This window comes from Cibotium barometz, chromosome 4 (assembly GCF_041138505.1).
Source record: "Cibotium barometz isolate CiBa-2024 chromosome 4, ASM4113850v1, whole genome shotgun sequence".
Classification (NCBI taxonomy): domain Eukaryota; kingdom Viridiplantae; phylum Streptophyta; class Polypodiopsida; order Cyatheales; family Cibotiaceae; genus Cibotium; species Cibotium barometz.
The window spans coordinates 10,441,431-10,467,067 of record NC_141049.1 but is presented as its reverse complement, the minus strand read 5'-3'; the positions used below and the strand labels follow the sequence as shown (position 1 = coordinate 10,467,067).

Genomic DNA, 25,637 nt, shown 5'->3' with positions numbered 1-25,637 from the left:
TTTTCCGAATGGTTCTTCTTCTTTGGTGATGTCTTCGGAGCTTGATGCCATGGTGGATGGGCGAGTGGTTTTTCCCGATCTCAGCTTTACCATCCACCACAGGATGCTCTCACCCTAGGTTGCCTAGTTGAATCACGTCCCAAGCCCTGTTACCAATGTAGCATGTGCCGAGCTAGGACCGTGTGAAACAGCCAAGCCTTCTTTAAACCTGAGTTTAGTGAGTCTTTAGCAATCCTTTAAAACAGCATACATGAATCTAAAAGAGAGAAGACACCAGATGGGGTCCCGAATTACCCACTACAGCAACGCCCCCCCCCCCCCCCCCCCCCCCCCCCCCCCCCCCCCCCGCGCGAGGCACCCCTCAGCAAGCAGGAGTATTTGCTTTATTTCTTCTTCTAGAGAACTGTATACAAGATGAACTATGTCCACAAGACTAAGCGCACAAACTGACTAACTGACCGCCAAACGCAAGGGCAAAGTGACCAAACACTGGGCAAAACTGTGCATGAGCTGTAGACAAACTGTGAAGCTATCTTCAAAGAGAATACACCGGCCCGAGACTAAGGGTTGGTGTGCTGAGAACTCTGGGAAGAGACTGAGCTTCTGACGCCTTGGACTTGAAAGCACAAAGAATGTTGAAAGATGCAAAGGTTGGTTGCCTGAGCACACATGCTTGACTAATGCTTGAGAACTTGACTTTGAATGCCTTGGACTTGAAAGCACAAAGAATGTTGAAAGATGCAAAGGTTGGTTGCCTGAGCACACATGCTTGACTAATGCTTGAGAACTTGACTTTGAATCTGATGATTTATGGACTACGAATGACTCACCCTTATATATGTCCAAGGGGAGCTGTTCAGCTAGTTTACCTTGCTGTCGGATTGTTTTTATTTGCCATGACTAGGATTTAATTAGCATTAAATGCTGAATTGAGTCGTGGGCTTACCTCGCTGCCGGCCAACTACAATCAAACCGGGCCGACTGGTGTCTAGCCTCGCCAACTTCTGCCCAAGCCATCACAAGGGCTATCGACTTGGCTTAACTGTTGGCTGAGAGTATTGTCACCCATCACAAGGCTACCCCTCCTTGGGTTGGCCATGGGGCTGGCCTTAGGGCTGGCACTTGCATCTACCATGCTCTAATGCATTCTAACCTAAGGTTGACATCTACATTAAGACTACTTGCTAAATTCTCCAAAGTGGGTTAAGAGGACTGATGTGACATTGACCTAACAGACCTCTATGGCTGGGAGACTGACCTACGTTGCTCGTGCCTGACATGTCCCAGACTGGGGCTCACAAAGGGGTCACGGCATACTACAAAATATCCTATCAAGTAACAACTTCTATACATGTTTCTTGCACTGTTGATGAGCCAGTGTGTCACCGTGTACCACAGTGCATGGGTGCACGTGACAATAGAGATCCGATAGAGGAATTAGTGCCCTCCAGCCTAGAGGTGCTCCTTTTTGTGTTTCTTCATGTTTTAGTGACAGTACCGCTTCCTCCCTTCCACAAATACTTCCACTATGACAGGTGGAGCCCAGAGTAGGCATATTCCAAGGCTCAAACAGAGTGGCTCCACATGGAGGGTAGGATTTGTGCCCATCTGACGCGGCTTCTCCCCAAGGCAGACCGTGACTACTCTCTGTTGAAACCAAAGCCCAAGACTCTTCGAGTGGAGGGTAGTTCCAACAGGTCCGACTCCCACAAATCTTAGTTATGCGGATTGTTTCATGGAACATTTAGGGTTTGGGAGGACCACAATGCTATCCAAGGCATGAGATCCTTGGAGAAAAGCTTAGCAAGGCAGTAGCCAGTGGGCCCATCAACATTCCCTTCCTCGAGGCGCATCATCTTTTAGAGGGGCATACCTACCACTGCGGGAAGCTCCTACAAGGCAAGAGTCACACCTTGTGGTCCCATGCTTTTGGCCCCTCCGAGACACATGGTGGAGTATGCATTTCCGTCGAACGAGCAACTATTTTCTACGACGACTCAAGCACCATTGTCACTAGGAGAGCTCAAAGAGTGACAATTAGGATTGGAGAGGACAAAGTGGACTTTCTTGGGGAAATATCCCTTCACGTCTCTCACCTTTGTATTTTTGCAATGCCTGACGTAGCTCTATCTGGAGAGCTCAATGCAGCAAAGCCATCGAAAGCACCGTCTCCCGGCCAGCACAGTCCAATTGGAGCATCTGGCTCGATATCATTCATACACTCCATGGACGGTGAGGGAAGCTTCAGGGTGGTTCAAACCGCATGTGGAAGTGTCAGAAGGCCCTCTTGAGGATCTAGTGTCAAGGTCCCTTTCTCATTGAGAGTGGTGGTGGTGAGCCCACTTGGCACTACAGACCACCTATGTGGCAGTTTCCCTCTCCACCCACTCTATGAGATACCTTCTCCTCCTAGAGTAGCCAACTAGAGGAGAAGAGAATCCTCCCCTCTTTATGTTTCTTGATTCTCGCTTCCCAAGAGGAGCCGAGTTTGTACTTAGCCATCATGGTCGTTTCTCTTGGTAACTCATACAAGGATCTTTCTCGATGCTCGCTTCCCAAGAGGAGCCAAGTTTGTACTTAGCCTTTATGGATATTTCTCTTGGTAACTCATAGAAGGATCTTTTTCCCCAACCCAAAACAAAAAAAAAAAAAAAACGTGCTCCTCAAGACAATCGACAATCTCACGACAACTTACTCAAGCCAACCTTGGCTCACTTACTAACTCGCTCCTCAAGACAACCTTGGCTCTTATACCAATGTCAAATGTAGCTCCAACCTCCAACGGAAGCATAGTTTCTTAAAGCACTTTATCGCACAAAACTTAAAATATACAACGACTGATGCACTTTTAACACAAACCTATGTGATGAGTATTACTTGAAAGAGGAATATTTACAACGTCCTCTCTCTTCGAATAGAGCAAGAAGCCAATCCTAGGAATGATTTGCATAATGCTACTATTTGGGCTGAATCTGCTACTTTCTCTAACTTGATCTTCTAACTCTTGACTACTACCAAAGTCTTGTAGAAGATGTGTAAAATAAAGTGTGAGGATTTCTTTTATGTAGTCGAATTTCTCCTCCGGATTTGGAAGTGTCATAAAATTCATTTAGCGCATTAATACTAGGCTAAGAAGGTGCCCAGCTCTTGGCCCCTTGGCCAAGCTCGTCTGCACATGCTTAGACTCCCCAAAACTGCCCCAAACTTGTCCAGTTCCTCACAACCTTGATTTATTACTCACTCTACCCTAACTAGTGGGCTAAACCTAACCCTAACCGATAGCCTAGCATGACACATGCATCCACTCACTGAGGATGATGCATGTGAGAATGGACCATTAACACAATTATACCTATCCACAAGTAAGAAATCCAATGAACCCACAAAATTGCCACATTAATATGATTGGTCATTTCATGGGGCCAAAATCTATGAAATTGCACTAAAGGCATACTTGAAAGACAGCTAAGAGCAAAGAAGTGAGGGCTAAGGAGCAGGATACTATTAGAGGGGACCACTCCACATTGCACCGTATTTTCACACACATGGCCATCATTGAGAAACCCAATCACATAGGGCATAAATTACATTGTTCATAAAGCTTTTTACACTCCCACAAGATCCATTGATCTCTAAACAAAAGCAGCTAGAACATGCACAAACTGAGGGCCTCTCTGAAGAGATTGATGGCACTATCACAGTGAAACAAGGATGCACGTTCTCCCTTAGACTCTTTGGAGTCCACATAGATGAATTGGCTGATTTTGTTGATTCTTTTGGAGGGGGTTTATTGTTGTCACGTGCATCCCGCACTTGGATGCCACGTGGACATATCTGAACAAGAAGGTGCAGGACCTGGAGTGGAAACTGGTCCCATGTGAGCCCAGTCCCGGACAAGTCCGCCAAGGTTCCACTCTATTCGTCCGAGGTCAGGTGTGCATTGTCCTGCATATGAAGCAGTGCCAGTCCGTGCTGTGAGTCTCCCTCTGGAATGATGTCAGGTGATCTGAGTATCTAGTCTGTAACTAGGTCCCGGACATCTGTGTAGGCATGTAGGTTTGCATGTAGAGAAGGAGCCAGTGCATAGGGCTACCCCAGATCAAAGGTTAGAGCTCTTGCATTCGGCATGGGGAAGGCATAGAACCAACCCCAAGGGGCCAGGAGGGCCCCAAGCTGTGCCCACCAGCCATGGCTTGGGCTGGAAAGGCTGTCGGCCAGCCCTAGGGCCTCTGGACAGGCAGCCAACAGGGCCCCAGGACCTGGACAGTCTGTCGGCCAGGTGTGGGGCAGCCCACACAGCCAACACATGGGCTGTCCAGCAATCCAGCAGGTGCACTTGGTGTGGCCAGCCACTTCATGGGTGTGAAAGCAATCAGATTTATTAGCATTTAATGCCTTTTTAGCAAGTCGTGAGAATTTTCTGCATGTAGAACTGGCCGACTGGATGCAGTATGGGATATATAAACCCAATGCTCAAATTCAGTCATTCATCTCATATTTTCACAAAGGGTGGACGTGTTCCAAGGGCCAAGACAGCCATGGGAGTGCTCCTACCAAGGTGAACATTGCAGCAAGATTTCAGTCTTTATTTTCAGATTTTCATCGTTCTAATAGAGCAAATACACCATTTGTGGTGGGGGCCCTACAGAGGGTATTTGGACCCAATACTCTCTCTCTCTCTCTCTCTCTCTCTCTCTCTCTCTCTCTCTCTCTGTGCGAGCCAGACGTCCCCGACCCAGAGCATCATGACCCTCTACCACACAGAGACGGATTCGTTCTCTGCCGACATGTCACGCTCCCATCACAGAGGCCTGACATTCACTCCACCATCAGATCGGTTTTGGCCGAGGCAGGTATTGACATTAGCTGATCACAACATATCTCACTCTTTACAAGATCATCTGTTGAGCACATGTAACTGTCAGATGTTTTCATTTTACTTTTTCTTTCAGTTTTCCATGGCTCAGTATATCCCCATTGTATTACTTTTGGTCTCATAGGCCCTTGGGGTCTTCCATAGACGTTAATATAACTCTCTCTCTCTCTCTCTCTCTCTCTCTCTCTCTCTCTCTATTTTCTGCACATCTACTTCAGTCTTGTGCATTATATTCGTCGTGAAAGATTGCTGAATTCTGAGCACTGAAGTTACAGATTCGACCACGACGCTTCCACATGTTACAAGTGTGAAGATTGAGCCAAAAAAACCAGAAGAAAAAAGAAAGAAAAAAAATTCTCGCTTGTGTGGTTGGTTTCTAGACTCCAGTGGGCCATCCCCTTTCCATGTAGCTTCTATCCCTCGAAGTGTAGGCATATGCTCACTTACGGTAGTGCTATATAATGTTTTGTACTTCTATATTATATGGATGTGACACACAAGCAAGGGTTGACTTGCATTTTGTGGCTACCACACATTTGGTGTTTTGGCTCTCTCTCTCTCTCTCTCTCTCTCTCTCTCATTTCTGTGTGAGCTATTTCTTCTTGCACCTAACCCTAATCTGCAAGACTGTGTGTGTGAGTGTGTGAGTCAACACCAACAATTGGTATCAGAGCTGGGGTTGGCGCTGTTTTTTTCCCATCATCTGTGGATTTTCGTCTTATAGCCTATACGTCCGTCAGCCCAGCCTGTCAACCGCCACCCGATCCGCCCTCCCAGCCGGTGGCACTAGTGCAGGGAGAACCGCCGCCGCCACCGCTCTCGCCCTCCCGCCTGGCGGAGCCCGCTGACAGCTTCCGCCCAGTTCCACCCGCTGCCGTCTGTTCCGGCCTCCTGCACCGACGCCACTAGTGGACAAAGGTCCGCCGCCGCCCATCTGCGCGGGGGGATTTAGATCAGTCAGCCCCTACACAAGAAAATCCTCATGTAGAACATGTGGAACAGCCAGCCATTCAGCCCCCTTCTATGGAAGAAGTGGAAGATCTTGTCAAGGAAGAGCAAACAGCCATAAACACAACCAAGTCAGTGCCAAGATGGTTGCTGAAAACTTTGCAAGAGAGTAAATTTGCAGCTCCACTCTCAGGTAGAACAAGGGCTAGTTCCAACCATGCATTGAATATGCATCATGGGGAGTCTGCATTAGCCATGGGTGGTCTCTTTGATTCAAAAGAGCCTTCTTCTTATGAGGAAGCACATGAGAATGAGCATTGGGTGCAAGCTATGCAAGATGAAATCTCTTCTATCATGAAGAACAATACTTGGGATCTTGTGGAATTGCTGAGAGGCAAGCATGTCATTGGAACAAAGTGGGTGTACAAAGTCAAAAGGAAGTCTGATGGTACTATTGACAGGTACAAAGTAAGACTTGTGGCTAAAGGCTACTCTCAGAAAATTGGAATAGATTATGAGGAGACTTTTGCTCCTACTTCCAGAATGACTACATTAAGATCAGTGATTGCATTGGCTGCACATAAAGGATGGAAAGTGCATCAATTGGACATCAAAACTGCATTCTTAAATGGGGATTTACAGGAGGAAGTATATGTAAATCAGCCCATTGGTTTTGTAGCTCCTGGTGAGGAACATAAAGTATGTAGGTTACAGAAAGCATTGTATAGGTTAAAGCAAGCTCCAAGATCTTGGTATGATAAAATACATGCTCATCTAACCAGCCAAGGTTATGTGAATAGTCCAGCTGAAAGCACATTGTATGTGAAGAAAACCGGTGCCAATATTCTCATAGTCATCTTGTATGTAGATGGCATGCTCATTACAGGGACTAGCAAAGCACAAATTCAGATTTCAAAGCTGATTTGAAAGCTGAATTTGATATGTCAGATTTAGGGCCTTTACACTACTATCTCAGCATACAGTTTATGCATACAGATGATGGCATTGTTATGCAGCAAACTAAGTACATAAAAAGTTTGCTAAAAAGGTTACATGGATGAATGCAAGCCCATTTCTACTCCAGTAGAACCAGGTGTACAGCTTACTATGCATGATATTGGAGAGCCTTTTGAGGCCGGCATTTATAGCCAAGCAGTGGGATGCCTCATTTACTTGTGTAACACGCGGCTTGACATATCTTTTGGGGTGTCTTTGTTGAGCAAATTCATGCATAGCCCAGGCACAAAGCATTGGCAAGCAGTCAAACGCATTTTTTCGTTATCTTCAAGGTACCCTGGATCTTGGTTTGTTCTATCCCAGGGGGGACAGCTTGCAGCTTTATGCATACAGTGATTCAGATTGGGCTGGTGAATATGATACCAGGCAATCCACCAATGGGAATTGTTTTTTTCTTGGCAGTTCATGCATATCTTGGTTGAGCAAAAAGCAACCCACTGTTGCCACATCTACTTGCGAGGCTGAGTACAGGGCAGTCTTCACAACTACATTAGATTGTGTATGGTTGAGGAGATTATTGGCTGATCTTCGTGAGTGTCAGCAGACACCCACCACCATTCTCACTGATACCCAGAGTGCTATGGCCGTGGCACAAAATCCCGTATTTCATGCACGTACCAAGCACATTGAGATTCATTATCACTATGTCAAAGAGAGGTTACATGCAGGGGAGATTAGTTTATCTTACTGCCCTACATAGAATAATGTTGCAGATCTATTCACAAAGGCTTTACCTCGAGAGAAGTTTGAGCTTTCTGCAAAGCTTTGGGCTTACTCTCTTACAGAGAGTGATCTACTGCCTTGTACAAGTTCACACTTTCACTATGGGGGGGGATTTGTAGGCATATGCTCACTTATGGTAGTGCTATGTGTGAACAGAGCTTAACCAAGGGCACTTTTTCACATGTGGTTTTTCCCCTTGGATATCAAGTATGAAAGGACACTCTATCCATATAATGTTTTGTACTTCTATATTATATGGATGTGACACACATGCAAGGGTTGACTTGCATTTTGTGGCTACCACACATTTGGTGTTTTTGGCTCTCTCTCTCTCTCTCTCTCTCTCATTTCCCATTTCGCCTCTTCTCTGCTCCGCCATTTCGCCTGTGTGCCCCCCCTTTTCCCATTTCGCCTGTCTGCCCCGCCTCTCTCATTTCGCCTGTGCTCTGCTCCGCCATTTCGCCTGTGTGCCCCCCCTTTTCCCATTTCGCCTGTCTGCCCCGCCTCTCTCATTTCGCCTGTCTGCCCGCCTCTCTCATTTCGCCTCCGCTCTCTCTCTCTCTCTCGCCTGTCTGCCCGCTCTCTCTCTCTCGCCTGTCTGCCCGCCTCTCTCATTTCGCCTCTGCTCTGCTCCGCCATTTCGCCTGTGTGCCCCCCCTTTTCCCATTTCCGCCTCTCTCATTTCGCCTCTGCTCTGCTCGCCAGTTCGCCTTGCCGCACAGTTCTGCTGGCAATGGCCAGTCTATCTATGCGTTAGGCTGGTCGCTGGGGCCCTTTTCCCCACCACCCTTGCTCAGGCCCCCAAGGCAGCAGCATAACTCTCTCTCTCTCTCGCTTCTTCCATGGCTTCCCCCTTGCGCAACCCGATGAAGGCGACCTTTATGGTCACAAACAAGAGGATAACAAATGTGGAAAAGGAAATGAAGGAATGGAAGGCAGAGATGGAGGGATGGTGGAAGGAGAAAGCCAACTTTCTCCAAATGGTATTCAATGAGGGTAAGCGGTGGAAAGAGGAGGAGGATCTCTTAGCGGAAGTCAAAGACCTTCACGGGGAAGTCAACACGCTCAAAGGCGTAATTTCAGCTCTTCAGAGGGAGCTTGCAGAGGCCAAGGCAAATGGTGGACTTGAAGACGGTGAAATTCAGCCATCTATGATAGAAGAGCTCAAGGTTATCAAAGAACAAGTACGGGCAATTAAGGAAGAAGAGAAGCAGCATGAAGCAAAGACTTCCTCATGGGTGGAAGTCATCACCAAGACGCAAAAGAAGATGGATGAAGCGGAGAAGTGGATAGAGGTCGCCAAGAAGGGTAAAGGTAAGGAGATAACAACCCCTACACCTACAATCATTAACATGACTTTGGAAGAGGAACAACGAAGACGTACACGTGCTTTGCATGTGAGGATTACCGGCCTTAAAGACAAGGATAAAGTTGAAGAGGAGGTGAAAGAGCTTATGGTGTTGATGGGGATTGATAGTCCGGCACACGCAAAAGCTTGGAGAGTGGGCAAAAAAAGCGGAGGCAACGGGGAAACATCAAAGGAAAGAGCTCTCATACTTCGCTTCCCCTCTATTGAGGCGAAGAAGGAGTTCTTGAAGAGACGACCCACTTTAAAGAATACAGGCATTTTTCTTGGTGATGATCTTACTCTTTCACAGCTTGCACATATGAAGGAAGTTATGCCAGAGATTAGAGCGGCAAGAGAAAAGGGAAAGATAGCATTTTATAGAGAAGGGAGGGTGGTCATCGTGGAGCGACGCTCTACATGACGGTGCGAGACCTATGGGACCAAATTAAAGCTGGCAGCCTGGAACTGCAATGGATCCCTCAGACTTGATGTAGGTGCCTTTGAGGACAGCTTTAGAGATAGAGATATAGTCTTCTACTCGGAGACTCACCAGGCTCCTGGTCAGATGATGCCACAGGTGACAGGATACAGATGGGAGACAGCTTGCAGAGTAGGGACGAGATCGGTACACAGTAGTAGAGGATCAGGAGGGGTGGCAGTTCTTTTCAGGGAGGAGCTGCAACCGCTTCTACACATCGTTCGGAGAGATGATCAGGCCAGATATATGTGGGTGAGACTGAGGGCCGACACAGGCAGATTCCTGTATATTGCCATATGCTATTTTGCTCCTAGTACATCGACATATGCAGCACCTAGAGGGCAGTCTCCTTTCTCTGTGCTAGATGATGACATATGGGAGTTCTCTAGGGATGGAGACATCATCCTGTTAGGGGACTTTAATGCCCGGACGGGCAACCGCCAGACAGCCTTTTATGATACCTCGGAGGAGATGCTGAGAGAGCTGGACACTTTGGATATGGGATTAGACAGACGCTCACAGGATGTGGAGTGCACAGAGTATGGGAGATATTTGGTAGATATGGGGACTGCACATGGGTTGGCCATACTTAATGGCTTGCAGAGGTTTCCGTCAGCAGCTGGATTTACTTGCTTTCCACATAGACATGGTGCTAGCACAGTGGATTATGTTATGGCTATGCCCAGCTTTGTTTCATGCATTGAGGACTTCACAGTTGGATCTCGGCCCATTGGGGTAGTAGTGGATCATGCATTGTTGACATTGACTATCTCTTTTCACTTTACCACAGCTCAGAGGACACGAGGGGCAGATCACACTCGATATACTTTTACCTCAGAGACTGATGCTGTCTACACAGATGGGATTTATAGACGTCTGTACACAGAGGAGCCAGGGAGACCTTTGGAGGAGTTGACCCATATACTGACAGAGACTTTACATGATGCAGCGAGAGAGGCATATCCACATACTCAGCCTGGACAGAGACAGCGTTCTAGATGTATGCCCCAGAACAGCTGGTATGATGAGGAGTGCAGAGAGACCAGAGCCCGACTGCAGCGGGAGGTTGCTTTGGGAGTCACTACTCACCGACAGTCACGTATTGCCTTCCGACGTCTTGTGCGAAGGAAGAAGCGGGCCGGCCTTGCTCAGCTAGAGCAAGAATTATACCAGCTGTTCTTGAGCCAGGACTCGAGGGAGGCTTGGCGTCTGTTTCATGAGTCCTCCCCTCCTTTGGCCATCACTTCTACAGAGGTCTGGGGTAGTTATGCAGCATCTCTATATACAGTTCCTGGACAGACACCTTTTCCTGACCCGCCAGCACCATGCCCACAGACATGTACTTTCTTTACCGCAGAGATGGTAAGGAAGGCCATTGATAGGATGAAGACTAGGAGAGCATATGATCACGATGGATTGGTCGCTGAGCACTTTATTCATGCGAGAGACATGCTGGCAGAGCTTCTAGCAGTGATGTTCAATCGTGCTATGTGCGAAGGCTTACCCGAGACTTGGAGTAGGTCCACCATCGTGCCTATCTTCAAGTCAGGGGACCCTATGCAGCCAGGGAATTATCGCACTATTATGATTGGTCACACACTAGCACGATTGTATGCATCCATTCTTGAGCAGCAGTTGAGTAGATGGGCAGAGAGAGTTGGCATTCGAGCAGAGGGACAGGCAGGGTTCAGGAGAGGTTTCTCTACTCTTGACCACATCTTGACTTTGCGGGCCATTATTGAGGAGGGCAGGTCGCATGGGCGACGGATTTATTGTAGCTTTGTGGACTTCCGCAAAGCATTTGATACAGTGCCAAGAGCCAGATTGATGAGGCGATTACAGGAGATGGGGGTACCCACAGAGCTCATATGGGGAATTATGGCTTTATACAGATCAGTTGTTTGCAGGACAGGTACGCACCCCAGAGGGGGTCTCTACTTTGGTTCACTCCACTATAGGAGTGAAGCAAGGTTGCCCGTTATCTCCTTCACTGTTTGGTATGTATGTGGATGAGGCTTCTGACTACATTGAGAGATTGGGGGACAGAGGAGCCCAGCTAGCAGGTACATGGATCCCACTATTGTTATATGCTGATGATATTGTGTTGATCTCTGACTCCCCTGAGGGTATGCAGCGTCATCTGGATGCTTTACATGAGTTTGCACATGATAGTGGATTGTCTGTCAACCTTGGCAAAACCAAGGTTATGGTGTTTAACACCACGCCACAGTGGGTTAGGCGATCAGCTTCCACATTTACATATGGGCAGGAGATTGTGGAGTATACAGATGCATATACATATCTTGGGGTAGTATTCAGTGGGCCAGTGTTTTCGATGAGGAGAGCAGCAGAGACTAGACTGACTAGAGCACATGCAGCCCTGGGTGGTTTGGAGAGGATGTGTTCGCAGGTTCAGTTTCAGGAACCTCGAACGAAACTCTGGCTTTTTGACACTCTAGTGACATCAGCTATGCTTTATGGAGTGCAGATATGGGGACCTTCAGTGGGCCATCACAGCGCAGGCGGGTGGAGAGGTATGGAGAGGCCTTTGGTATCTATGATTGCTAGGCTTATTAGAGCCAAGGCCGTGGTACCTCATGAGATTATTCGAGCAGAGCTGGCGGCTGCCCCTCTGGTGATTGAGGCTCTTACGAGATCAGTCTCCTACATACATGGCTTGTGGGATCTCCCCCGAGACAGATATGCACACCTCGCCCTAGAGTCCTCCCGACAGTTAGCTTTACAGGGAGACACGGCTTGTTGGTATGGACAGATGACATCTTGGTTCCAGGCACATGGTTTTAGCATGGACAGATTGCCTCCCTTCCAGTATTCTCTGGAGGCACCCTCTCTCACTCTTACACGGACAGAGATTACCAGACTCATCCGTCAGGATTTAGTTCGTCAGGATTTAGTTCAGCTGGACATTAGGAGGACATGGATACAGCCGACTAAGGAGCTGGGCACAAAGATGGCTTTCTACAGAGAGCATTTTCTTCAGCTCACAGCAGATGGTTTTGTGATCAGACCCAGTTACATGGATGTACACTTGTCTCATGCAGTACGATGTGCTATTGGTCAAATTCGCACATCCTCACACCAGCTTGAGATTGAGATTGGCCGATATAGAGGTATACTAGCTGAGGCCAGGATATGCCGAGTATGCCATGGGGAGCCAGAGACAGAGCTGCATTATATATGCCATTGTACTGCATACTATGAGATACGTGGTCGTTTCCACTGTTTATTCAGAGAGGGTTTTGGACCACTTTCCAGAGTCATGGGGTACCAGGACCAGAGGTGTTTGGGATTGTTCTTGCTTGAGCTGCGGAGACATAGAGATAGCCTGCTTAGGCGCACAGAGAGCCAGACTCAGAGGCACATTACAGACTTCTTTAGTCCAGCCATCACTGCGCCAGATGGACCACAGCAGCAGCAGGACATGGATACCGCCCACACCAGGGGTACACTGATTGATCGTGCGATTGAGCTTGGGTGGTCCAGACGCCCACGACTACGGAGGAGGGCATCCCAGCATAGACGGAGGTTGCAGCGGCAGATTCGGATTATTCTTGCGAGGCATGCGGGACACCCAGTCAGGGTGCTGACCACAGAGGATATTGAGGAGATCCGCCAGTGTCCGATGCGGCACATATTATGAGATGGAGGTACCTCCATAGTGTACCTTCCAGTTCCAGTTTCATTTTCTAGGTGCCAGTAGTATCATCTTTATTTTTCATTTTCTGGGTTTTTTTATCCAAACATTGTATCAGATCCACCATGATGTAACTTTTGGTCTCATAGGTCATTATGGCCTTTTGAAGACGTTAATATAACATTTCATTTCATTTCATTTCTCTCTCTCTCTCTCTCTCTCTCTCTCTCTCTCTCTCTCTCTCTCTCTCTCTCTCTCTCTCTCTCTCTCTCTCTCTCTCTATCATTTCTGTGTGAGCTTCTTCTTCTTGCAGTCAACACCAACACGAAGAACGGTTGGTTTTCAACCTTCGGAAGTCTCCCACACATAGTGGATGGTCAGATTGCACTCTAGAAAGGAAGTGCATTTTCTTGCTATGGCGAGCTACGACGAAGAGAGAGAACGACAACCTTGGGACCAAAGTGCACTAGGCAGTCCATCTAGGGCATCAAGCATGAGTGTACCGGAGATGTTCCAGCAGATGATGCGAGCAATCGCAGAACAGGGTACCAGATTGGAAGAGCAGAACGCGTAGATCTTGGCCCTGGAAGAGCGCACCCATTCTCCAGCTCCTCTTTTTCCATCTCCTCCTCCCTCTCCTTTCGTTTCCCAGATTCCAGCTCCTCTACAAAATGACCCTTTTTAAGGGTCACGATCGCAACCGAGTTCTATGCTCGAGGTGCAGATACATGCATTGGAGATTCGACAATGGAAGACCGTGCGGCAGTAGCCCATGCTGCTGCACAAGACGACGCCAGGCGAAGCATGAACACGAAAGATACCTTGCGGCTTTGGACGCAAGAATGACACCAACGGCTTCCTTGAGTCATTTTCTCGAGAAAATGAACTTCACTAAGTATAATGGTAAACTCGATCCCACAACTCTTTAGTCCTGGTTGCATCAGTTTGAAGCATATTCTTCGCAATTAGAAAAAGTGATACTGATAGAGTGATCTTGGCTAGTTGGTATTTGGAAGGTGAGGCCATTCCTTGGTGGACCCAATGGGCTCATGCCCATACCAGATTAGGTATGGCAGCTTATGTTTGGAACGAGTTTGTCCTCGACCTTAAGCAGCAGTTTCTACCGCCCCATTACCTTGAGCGACTCGAAGACGAGTTTAGGGGAGCGCTCAAAATGCGCAACCGGTCCTTCAATTTGCCGATAAGATTTCAAACTTATGTTTGCAGTTGGGCTTTTCTGACAAGGACAAGAAAGGGCAGTTCCTTTATGGCTTGGACATGCAAATCCAATGGGAGGTGCGTATGTTTAGGCCAGCCACCTTGAAGACGCACTCTTGCTTGCGCAGAGTGCCGAAATGAAGCATAACGACGCAAAGCCCAAGACCTTCCACCCTACCATCCCCAAGGCAACTGCATCGAGGGAAAAAGACCAAAACCAGACAAGGTCCTCCCCAAGACAGAGCAGGAGAGCCTCTAGCTCCAAGAACTCGACCAATGCGCCCAAGCTTACTCCAAACCAAAAAGCTCAGGCAGGCAAGACCAGTTGTAAATTGAGTGTTGAGGAGACAGATCAGTACAAGGAGGAGGATAGGTGCTTCTTTTGTCATACAAAAGGACATACTTCTAGGGAGTGCCCTAAGAGAACCACCCCAACCTCCACGGCTTCAATGTTGAGCCCAGCTCCCACGCAGACCCCAGTGGCTGCCCCTAGTTCTTCGGATCCCACTGCTTCGATTGGTGCAATCATGTCGGGAGCTCAAAGATAAGCAGAAGGGCGCCCATGACCAGGAGTATGAGCGCAACAAATTACTCAAGATCTTTGGCTACATAGGTGGCCAAAGAGTCATTGTCTTGTTTGACAGCGGCAGCCCGGAGGATGTGGTCACGGATAGGCCGCTCGGCGAGCCTGTTTCGTGTTGACTTCGGTGGACAAGAAAGTTGAGGGATTTAGCATAGGCATGACGATGAGCATCAAGTTTGAAGCTCAAAATGCTAAGTTAGGCGTAGAGTTTGTGGGTGATTTTATGGTTGCCCTTCTTGTAGGAGCAGACATAATTTTGGGCATTCAAAGGTTTCATCAGAGGTTTCACAAGTTCCAGCCAAATATCAAGTGGGACAAGCACACTTTCGTGATTAATCAGAATGTGTCTAAAGCCCCAGTGACCATTAAGTGTGAGCCAGGAATCCCGAACTTTCCTCTCATAAGCCATTTCCAAGCTAAAAGAGAAATCAGGAAAGGTGCACAATGTGCGATGATTTACATCTAGACTGCCCAGATGGTGGCCAGGGCTTCAGAGAAGTACCAAGCTCTCCATGACAAGTTCCAAAAGATCTTTCTTCGGGACAATCTCCCTCCCCAGCTCCCTCCATCCAGACCAGAGGACCACAGAATAGACCTCCTCCCAGACTCGGATCCCCCGAGCAAGTTTCCATACCGCCTTTCCAAGGCAACGGAATCGGAGTTGGGCCGCCAACTCCAAGAATTGTTGCAATCTGGCTTCATACGTCCCAGTGTGTTGCCATTTGCAGCTCCGATCCTGTTTGTCAAGAAGAAGGATGGGTCTTCTCGATTGTGTGTCGATTATCGTGCACTCAATAAGCTGACTATCAAGAGTAAGTTCCCGATGCCTCGAATAGATTAAATTCTTGAGAGGCTGAATGGAACCAAGGTGTTCTCGAAATTAGACTTGAAGAGTGGGTACCACCACATGAGGATTGTTGACGGGGACATCCCCGAGACTGCCTTCCGTACGTAGCGGGCCCACTATGAATTTGTTGTCATGCCTTTTGGCTTAACGAGCGCCCCAGCCACATTCAACCGCATGATGATGCATGTGTTCAGGGACTTAATAGGAAAGTGCGTATTCATTTTTCTTGGCGACATACTAGTATTTTCAGCTACCATTGAGCAGCATGACATTGATGTGGAGAAAGTGAAGCAAATAGAAAACACAAATGTAGACCCAAGTACAACACCTATAAATGCTGGAAACTCATGTTTATTTTCAGCTACCGTTGAGCAGCATGACATTGATGTGGAGAAAGTGAAAGAAAGTGAAGCAAATAGAAAACACAGATGTAGACCCAAGTACAAGACCTGTAAATGCTGGAAACTCATGTTTATTGCTGAAAATTGAGCATGAGGGAAGCCTGTAGGTGCTGTACAATGGTAAGAAGCAGAAGCAGTTGCTAATGACCTCAACTGAATGCAAAAGAATGAGATGAATTGGGGGAAAGGGAGTCAGCCCTTATATATTCCAACGAAGAACTCTCAAAGCTGCCTGCCAATGAGACCTTCGAGCGACTGATGAGAACTAGCTGAGGACACTCATAGCATAGGAGATGTCTGAATGAGTGTTGGCAAGGTAAAGCAACGAGCCAACAATCTGCCGGTACTCTGTTGTGTATCATCCTCCTTGGATAACTTGGCATTGGGATCCATGGGACAACCCATAAAGTGTGGGCAGCTTCTTCACATACTTCTGCTGAGAAATGAAGATACAGTCATCTTTCTGCCAAACCTCCAGCCCAAGAAAATAATGTAGAAGGCCAAGATCAATCATCTCAAATGTCTCTGAAAGCTTGGACTGAACCTGAGTGACCAACCCTGTATCTGAGCCAAAAAGAATGAGGTCATCAACATACAAAACAATGACACAAATATCTCCATCAGAAAGAAGCACATAGAGATTGTTGTCAGCATATGCCCTCTCAAAGCCAAAAGATAACAGGAAGGCATCAATCTTCTGATACCAGGCACGGGGTGTCTGTTTGAGACCATAAAGAGCCTTGCAGAAGATACACATGGGTGTCCTGTCCCTGAATCACCAAAACAAGGAGGTTGCTCAACATAAACTTTCTCCTCTAAATCTCCATTCAGAAAAGCGGATTTGACATCCATCTGGAACACGAGCCATCTGAAGTGTGCAGCCAAAGCCAAAACAATCCTAATGGTGGTATACCTGGCTATAGGAGCAGATGTCTCATCAAAGTCTTCACCTGCCTTCTGAGCATATCCTCATGCAACAAGGCAAGCTTTGTGCTTGTCCAAAGTACCATCTACATGAAACTTCACTTTGAAAATCCATTTCACACCAATAACACGACAATGTAAAGAACGTGGTACCAAAGACCAAGTGTTATTCCTCTCAATAGAGGCCATCTCTGCTTCCATGGCTTGCCGCCACTGCGGCTGTGAAAGAGCCTCCTCTGGACTCTCAAGCTCATCAATCTCCTAGAAAGAACTCATGACAACATAATTCACTGTGTGATGAGATGTGGAAACCCGAGATAAACGGCGAGGTCCAAGGGTGGTGGTAGAGATCTGGTTATGGAGCTGTGCATCAGTGAGACCAGAATCTCTAGAGTTGTTGAACCCACTGAGGTAGGCCAGCCTTCCTCTCAAAGCATGAAGAAGAAGATCCAGCTGCAGTAGAGGACTCATCCGATGCTGCTGGAAGTGATGATAAGGTAAGCACTGGTGAGGGTAATCTTAGAGTCAAAGCACGACTCGTAGAGGGACTGCGAACTGCAGAAGCTGATGCAACGGAAACGTGTGACTATAAAGGAGCAGCTGGCACCGAGGTTGCAGCAGGGGGAGGAGGAGGAGCTGGATGTGGAAGAGATAAAAGATCACTAGCATCAGTCGGAAGATGCATCAAGTGGAGAGGAATCAATGCCAAACAAGCTCTCATCAAACCAAGCATCATGGAAAATGATGATGTCATCAACCTCCGGATCCCAAAAGCGGTACCCTTTGGATCTCAAACTACACACAAGCTCTCATCAAACCGAGCATCATGGAAAATGATGATGTCATCAACCTCCGGATCCCAAAAGCGGTATACCCTTTGGATCTCAGACTGTAGCTTGTGAAGATCATCCTCTTTGACTTCGGGGCGAGTGTGGTCCTTTTCTTATCTGGGACATGCACATAAGCAACACAGCCGAAAACACGAAGATGAGAAACAGACGGCTTGTGGCCTGTAAAAGCCTCAAAAAGCAGGAGAGAGACCTGCATGATGCAACAAAGCACGAGCCATCTCTTTGACGGTCGAGTTCTTTCGTTCCACAACTCCATTCTGTTGAGGAGTGTAAGGAACTGTAGTCTGTCGATGAATTCCCTTGAAGCAAGGAAGTCATTAAATGGTACAAACTCGCCACCATTATCAGTCCGGAGGAACGAAATTCTACCCCCAGACTGATTTTCCACCATCGCGATCCAAGTCCTAAAACTGGCAAAAGCATCTTACTTGCGAGCCAGAAAACATACCCGAACTTTGCAAGTGAAATCATCCACAAGAAGAAGAAAAACCTGTATGTTTATTGCTGAAAACTGAGCACGAGGGAAGCCCGTACGTACTGTACAATGGTAAGAAGCAGAAGCAGCTGCTACTGACCTCAACTGAATGCAAAAGAATGAGATGAACTGGGGGAAAGGGAGTCAACCCTTATATATTCCCCTAGGGTACTGGTAGAAAATGCTACAAAAATGTCTAAAAATACCAAAAAATGGTAGAAAAATGATGAATAATCTCTGCTAAGGTATGCCAATGCAGGGCCTCATAAATAGCCAATACAAGCATGAAAAAGAGGTGATGCAGACCCTCTAGAGATGATATAATCCAACAAAAAGTCTTGAAGTTGCTGGAAAGCAACGAGCTCTACGTCGATGAGAAGAAGTCAAAATTTTATTTGTTCGAGGTTCACTACCTTGGATACATTATCAATGCCGAGAGCATCCGACTTGATCTAGCCAAGGTGGCCGTGATTGTCAACTGGGAAGTACCACAGACTGCGTTTAGCATCAGATCCTTTGTGGGTATATGCCAGGCATACTCCACCCACATAGATTAGTTTTCTGACCTCTCAGTAGATTTCACCAATCTGCTAAAGGGTGTCAAGACTAAAAGGCAGTGGATTCAAATGACTCCACGAGCGTTGGAGGCATTCAAGAACCTCAAGGTGGCTCTGTCAGAAACGCCTTGTCTAGCGCTTGCCTCGTGGGACGAGCCGTTCCAAGTGATCACCGATGCGAGTAACATCGCAGTTGGAGGTGTTTTACAACAAAATTGCCATCCAGTAGCTTACATGTCTCGTAAGTTACTACCTATAGAAAAGAATTACTCGGTTTACGATAGGGAACTCCTAGCAATAATTCAAACCTTGAAATATTGAAAACATTTCCTTTATGGCCGTCAATTTGAGTTGAGGTTCGCATCGACCATTAGGCATTGCGCTAGATTCAAACAATGCCAAGTGCACAGTGGAGTGACCGACGACACCGCTGGGCCAGATCTTCCAGTAATTTGGTGGTATAATCGGGTAACTTCCAAGAAAGGCCAACCCAGTGGCCAATGCTTTGAGCAGGAAGGGACAAGTGACTTTGATTCAGACCACTAGACTCGACCTCGCTGGTACAGGACTAGGTGACATGAAGCACACGTACGCGGATTCCAAGGAATTCGGTACATAGTGGGAACAGACATGGATGCCACAGGACCTGCGCTTGCACAAGCAACCCCAGTTGCCACCACAACTGGAACTAGGGGGGTAACCAGCACAGTACTAGCTGGGTCGATTGCAGCAGCAACTTTGGGGTCAGTCAAAGTAACAAACTGAAGAGACACTGGTCGTGCTACTAGTTACAGGTTTTATGTTAAGTGCCAGAGCAAGCCAGTTTGGGGACATACCATTGGATAAAGGAAAGCAGCCGGTAGAAGTGATTCTGGAGATGATAAACCCGACGAAAATGCAAATAGTGGAAAGCCTGCTCTCTGCAACACAACAGTGGAGGCTCCAGCTTTAATCCACAACGTGAAATTATGCGGGAGCATGCAACTGCACTAGAGCAAAGAGTGCAAGATTTACAATCAGAAATATTTGTGTCATGAAGTCATTCAAGGCACCTCTTCTCCATGACTCCCATGATGCCATCACTGGTGGTCACCAGGGCATAAATTCGACTCTGGAGAAGTTAGAAAGGCAATATTATTGGCCAAGAATGAGGCGAGATGTGTTTGCACATGTGCAACAATGTAACATTTGTCAAAAAGTGAAAGCTCCTCGTGTGAAGAAGATAGGGTTGTTATAGCCTTTACCGATTCCCGAAGGACCTTTCCAAGATATATCGATGGATTTTGTCACAAATCTGCCTCCCAGTCCGGGTAAGCATAATACTCAGTGCTTAACTATAGTTGATAGATTTAGCAAATTTGTTATGCTTATCCCATGCAAGGCCAATGTGACTGCCGAAGATGTTGCCCATTTGTTCATTCGGCATTGGTACCCGATTGGCGGGATCCCTAGGACCATAATGTCAGACCGAGATGCCAAATTTACCAGTCAATTTTGGAGGACATTGCTTGATAACTTTGGTACTACATTGAATTTTTCCAGTGCATTTCACCCACAAACTGATAGCCAGACAAAAATCTACAACCAGTTGACCTTTGATGCGCTGAAGTGTTATGTCCACAATCAGCAAGGTAAGTGGGAATCATATTTGCCTTTAGTTCAAGCTATTTTGAATGATTACTTTTTTTCAACTATTGGCAGGACTCCATAAGAAGCAGCCTTTGGAAGACCATTCCAGTCACTATTGACCACAACCTCGTCTTCAGTACCTAAAGCGAACAAACTGACGGAGTCTTACTAGGAGATTTTGGAGTCAGTGAAAGACAAGTTAACTAAAGCATAGGAGGCTTACACTCGACAAGCCAACAAAGACCGAAGGGATATGAAGTTCTCGAAAGGAAATTGGGTTTATCTTCGGATCATGAAGCAAAGATTGAAATAGGTGGGCAAGCAATATATATATATATAGATGAACCTAGGTGGACAAGCAATGCCCAAAGCTATCATTCATAAGCTTCGGACCTTTTTCTATCCAGAAAAAGATTTACGAGGTTTCAATGAAGTTGAAGCTACCTCCGAGCTAGACTATGCATGATGTGTTCCATGTCAATTGGCTAAAACCATCGATCCCTTCAAAAGTGAAAGACGAAACGGAACCAAATATAGTTGACGAAGCTGGAGGGATGGTTCCAAAACAAATCCTTTCGCACAGCTTCAAGCATGGCTCCGGCCGAAGACAAAGACAGTTCCTCACGAAGTTTCAGGACCAAGGGACCCACGAAGCGATATGGCTTGACAAAGAGTTCGTCAACGACTATCCGGCTTTATCAATGGACTATTCGGAGACTATGCAACTTCCATCAAGTTAAGCAGAAGGGAATGTCACATGCATCCCGCACTTGGATGCCACATGGACGTATCTGAACAAGAAGGTACAGGACCCAAAGTGGAAACAGGTCCCATGTGAGCCCAGTCCGAGACGAGTCAACCAGGGTTCCACTATATGCGTCCAAGGTCAGGTGTGCATTGTCTTGCACATGAAGCAATGCCAGCCCGTGCTGTGAGTCTCCCTCTTGAATGATGTCAGGTGGAGATGTCACATGCATCCCGCACTTGGATGCCACGTGGACATATCTGAACAAGAAGGCACAAGACCCGGAGTGGAAACAGGTCCCATGTGGGCCCAGTCCGGGACGAGTCAACCAGGGTTCCACTCTATGCGTCTGAGGTCAAGTGTGCATCACTGCATTGTCCTACACATGAAGCAATGCCAGTCCGTGCTGTGAGATGTCACGTGATCTGAGTATCTAGTTTACGACCAAGTGCCCGACATCTGTGTAGGCGTGTAGGTTTGCATGTAGAGAAGGGACCAGCCCATAGGGCCAACCCAGATCAGAGCTTAGAGCTCTTGCATTGGGCATAGGGAAGGTATAGAACCAACCCCAAGGGGCTAGGAGGGCCCCAAGCTGGAAGGGCTGTCGGCCAGCCCTGGGCCTCTGGACAGGCAGCTGACAGGGCCCCAGGCCCTGGACAGCTTGTCGGCCATGTGTGGGGCAGCCCACACAGCCAGCACATGGGCTGTCCAGCAATCCAGCAGGTGTGCTTGGTGGCCAGCCACTTCATGGGTGTGAAAGGAAATAGATTCATTAGCATTTAATGCCTTTTTAGCAAGTCATGAGGATTTGCTGCGTGCAGAACTGGCCGACTGGATGCAGTAGGGGGTAAATAAACCCAATGCTGGAATTCAGTCATTCATCTCCTATTTTCACAAAGGGTGGACATGTTCCAAGGGCCAGGACAGCCAAGGGAGTGCTCCTACCAAGGTGAACGAACATTGCAGGTCAAGATTTCAGTCTTTATTTTCAGATTTTCATCATTCTAATAAAGCAAATACACCATTCGTGGTGGGGGCCCTATAAAGGGTATTTGGAACCCAATACTGTGTCCTCTTCTCTCTCTCTCTCTCTCTCTCTCTCTCTCTCTCTCTCTCTCTCTATTTTCTGCAGTTTTGTGCATTATATTCGTCGTGAAAGATTGCTGAATTCTGAGCATTGAAGTTACCGATTCGACCACAAAGCTTCCGCATGTTACAACGGTACACAAAAAGAGATGGTCTCTATCCTATTATGCAGATGATGATGTCCTTCTAAGAGACTCTCCATAGGGGCTGCAGCAAATGGGACCTTATGTTCCACCCAAGTCGCTTTGCACATACCTACACAGGAAGAGACATCATCTTCTACACAGACTCAACAAAGCCCCAATCATGCTACTCGAGGTGTCGAGATATGTATGGGAGTCAACTCAAGACTGACTTGTACCCCAGGGGGGGAAGCAGCTCAAGAGGCTTGTTCAGGCCCCATCTACGCAGGATACTAGCAGTGGTCAGATGGGATGAGGAGGCCACCTTCGTGTGGATGCACCTAGCCAAGCCTGGCTTTCCCACCATGCATCCAGTTCAGGGTGACAAGTCTCAAACCAGGCGTCCTCCTACCAACCAGGGAGAGAATGCAGTCATGATCAGGAATTGACATGATAATGTTCTACCCCATATCCTTGAATTGAAGGAACTTGCTGTTGAAGCTCATGACAGAAGGGTACATGGTTAGCGCTTATATTCCTTATCATGCACACAGTCTAGGTCTCTGGGTCTCTATGTGCTATGTGAGTGCACGCGCACGCGTACACATCACGATTGAGAGCACCATAGTTTGTGAGATTCAATATTTTGCATTTATTACATGCAATAGCCAAAAAAGAAAGCCTCAGCAACAAAGTTAACTTGTCGAGGCATAAGGCCTAACCTGGTAGGTGTACAGCTTCACCAAGATGAGAGGCATTTTCTGAGCCATATCACTGTAGTGCTTTCCAACACGGTAGACTGTTTCTGGCACATACTCGAGCACCAAATTGAGGTACACCTCATCCTTGCCCTTTGTAGAGTAGAAGCAATGCTTTAGAGCAACAACATTTGGGTGATCAAGATGAAGCATGATCTGCATCTCCCGATTTTTGTACCTTTTGTCTTGCAGGACTTTCTTAATGGCAACAGTCTCCCCCGTTTCTATGCATTTGGCCTGCCAAGCCAAGTCTTTCATAAACTCACCAACACTTGTCACAACACCACCCAACATATAGTCACATTTTGAGAAGCATGTTAGCATTCTCAAGGTACGCAGATGAAAAAATAAAAGTAGCATGTTGACTGATGTCAATCCTAGGTGGCGAGTAACAACATTTTGACACCAACCTGGAAAACAACGCCAAAAGAGCCAGTGCCAACAATTCTCTCTGGAGCATAACTGATGGTCTGTAATAGGCAGTAAAACATAGTAAAAGCTATGAGTAACTGATGGATTCTAACCGCAACAAAACCTTAATATATGCTTTCACCTGTTTAGGTTGGTTGTTCCTGCCACCAATGGTGGTGGTTATGATGTGTCCAGTCTCTGAGCTATTGCTGTCAACCATGGTTGTGTCATATGCTCGAGTCTTCTCCACAAAAATTCGCATCAGATTAGTCCATGTGAGCCAGATAGGAGTCGTATCAAAGTAAATCATGAGACGAGAGCCTTCACATAACAAATAGCACGCTCATCCAGTATCACAGCAAACTCAGCCATTGCTATGTTGTTATTGGTGAAAACCACTAACCTTGCTAGCTTCATGGAGCCTCATGTCATGTAATTCCCGAGGTAGATGATCGGCACTGCCGTTTCCCACCTTAAAACCAACCATGCTTGAAGCTCCACTTGAATCAAATCCTGATGATGCCATGTGCAGGGGGAGGAAACCAACGCTTGTAATTTGAAAATTAATCACTCATTGCAAAGAACATTTTCCATGCCACAAACAGAGCTCCCCGAGATCTGTGTAAGAAGCGGATAAAGAACTAGGTCACATGTCATCCAGCAAAAGAAAAGGCAGATCTACGCTTGGAAGGCAACTGCAGGAGGAAAGATGCAGCTGGAGACTCTCTCTCTCTCTCTCTCTCTCTCTCTCTCTCTCTCTCTCTACACACTGGCATTGAGCGAGTAAACACCCATATAACTAACCCTCTCCCAAGCGTTCTCCTTCTAACCACCTGGAAGGCAAAGCCAGAAACAGTCGGCAAGAAGGCGAAGAAGCGAAACCCAGGCAGAGCAATTAAGGAGTGTGTGTCTAGGCAATGAAGGGTCCAGTATCTCTGTGCGACAAGTAGAGGGCGAGCGGACAGATTTGGAGCAAATCACGCTCCATCCCTCTGTGGATTGTATTGCAACGGGAAGACGCAAATCTCCTCAGAGTTACAGCAGACTCTCTCTCTCTCTCTCTCTCTCTCTCTCTCTCTCTCTCTCTCTCTCCACGCGATGCCCCAATTCTAGCGAGCCGAGGATAATGCAGCTACGTAGCTTTCTTCAGCCCATCTTGCCCTCTTCCAGCCTTCTCTCTCTCTGTGTTGGTGGCTCTTCTTCTTCTTACTTCTGCTCTCTTTGACGACTTCTTTCTGTTCTCTTGTTTCGTTTGGGGCGGGGGGGGGGAGACGGGGCCTGCCGCCTCCTTCGCTTTCCGTAGCCGCGCCCTTGCCTTCCCTGAGGACGTTCCTTGCCTTCCTGCTGCTCCTGACAATGTGAGGGCCCGTCCCGTCCTCTGGCACTTGCGTGAGGTCAGTGTCAACGAGCAGAGCGGGAGGAGTCTATGGACTTTGGCAGAGGAGAAAGAAGAAGAAGAAGAAGAAAGGTCTGCCTTTTAGGCTACCTACACTGCTGGCAGCGTGGCACTACCTAGCCAACTGCCAGAGTCCAGACCCCAGTGCAGTGCAGGCAGCAGGACGAGACGACGCTTCTGCCAGCAGCCACACTCAGGCTGGGCCTACCTACCCACCTCCCTTAGGAAGAAAGCTTATTAGGCCAATGATCTAGCAGTGTACTTGAAAGTTCAACCTCTCCAAAAGGTAAGTAATTTCAATGTCCAACCCTTGTGAGAGTTTGTAGAAAAAAAACCTTCACATTTGCTTTTCATAATACCTTTTTCTTAATTTTGAGGACCTAGTGGACCAAGCCCTTGGTGGAAACTCAAAAAAGCAGGCTGATATTTGACCTTTTCTATATTTTAAATTACTAAACCCCTTTTACTTCTAGAATGTAAATCATAAGAATTTGATTAAAGAAACCGAGTTATACTCTTACAGTGTCCTTTTCCCATTTGGCGAGGAATCATAGGAATTTGATTAAAGAAAAATGGTTATACTCTATCA

General features: G+C 47.2%; 1 protein-coding gene across 1 annotated transcript in view; it reads right to left on the bottom strand.

Moving 5' to 3' along the window:
- Window positions 1-25,351, bottom strand: part of LOC147638900 (shaggy-related protein kinase epsilon-like) — a 76,789-nt gene extending 51,438 nt beyond the window's left edge. The window contains exons 1-4 of the mRNA XM_086785431.1: window positions 24,056-25,351; window positions 23,795-23,893; window positions 23,652-23,711; window positions 23,206-23,478 (exon numbers count right to left, since the gene is read on the bottom strand). Of these exons, the coding sequence (XP_086641557.1) occupies window positions 23,206-23,478; window positions 23,652-23,711; window positions 23,795-23,893; window positions 24,056-24,178 (555 nt within the window). The 5' untranslated portion in view covers window positions 24,179-25,351. The remainder of the gene's footprint in view (window positions 1-23,205; window positions 23,479-23,651; window positions 23,712-23,794; window positions 23,894-24,055) is intronic.
- Between the last annotated feature and the right edge of the window lie 286 nt (window positions 25,352-25,637).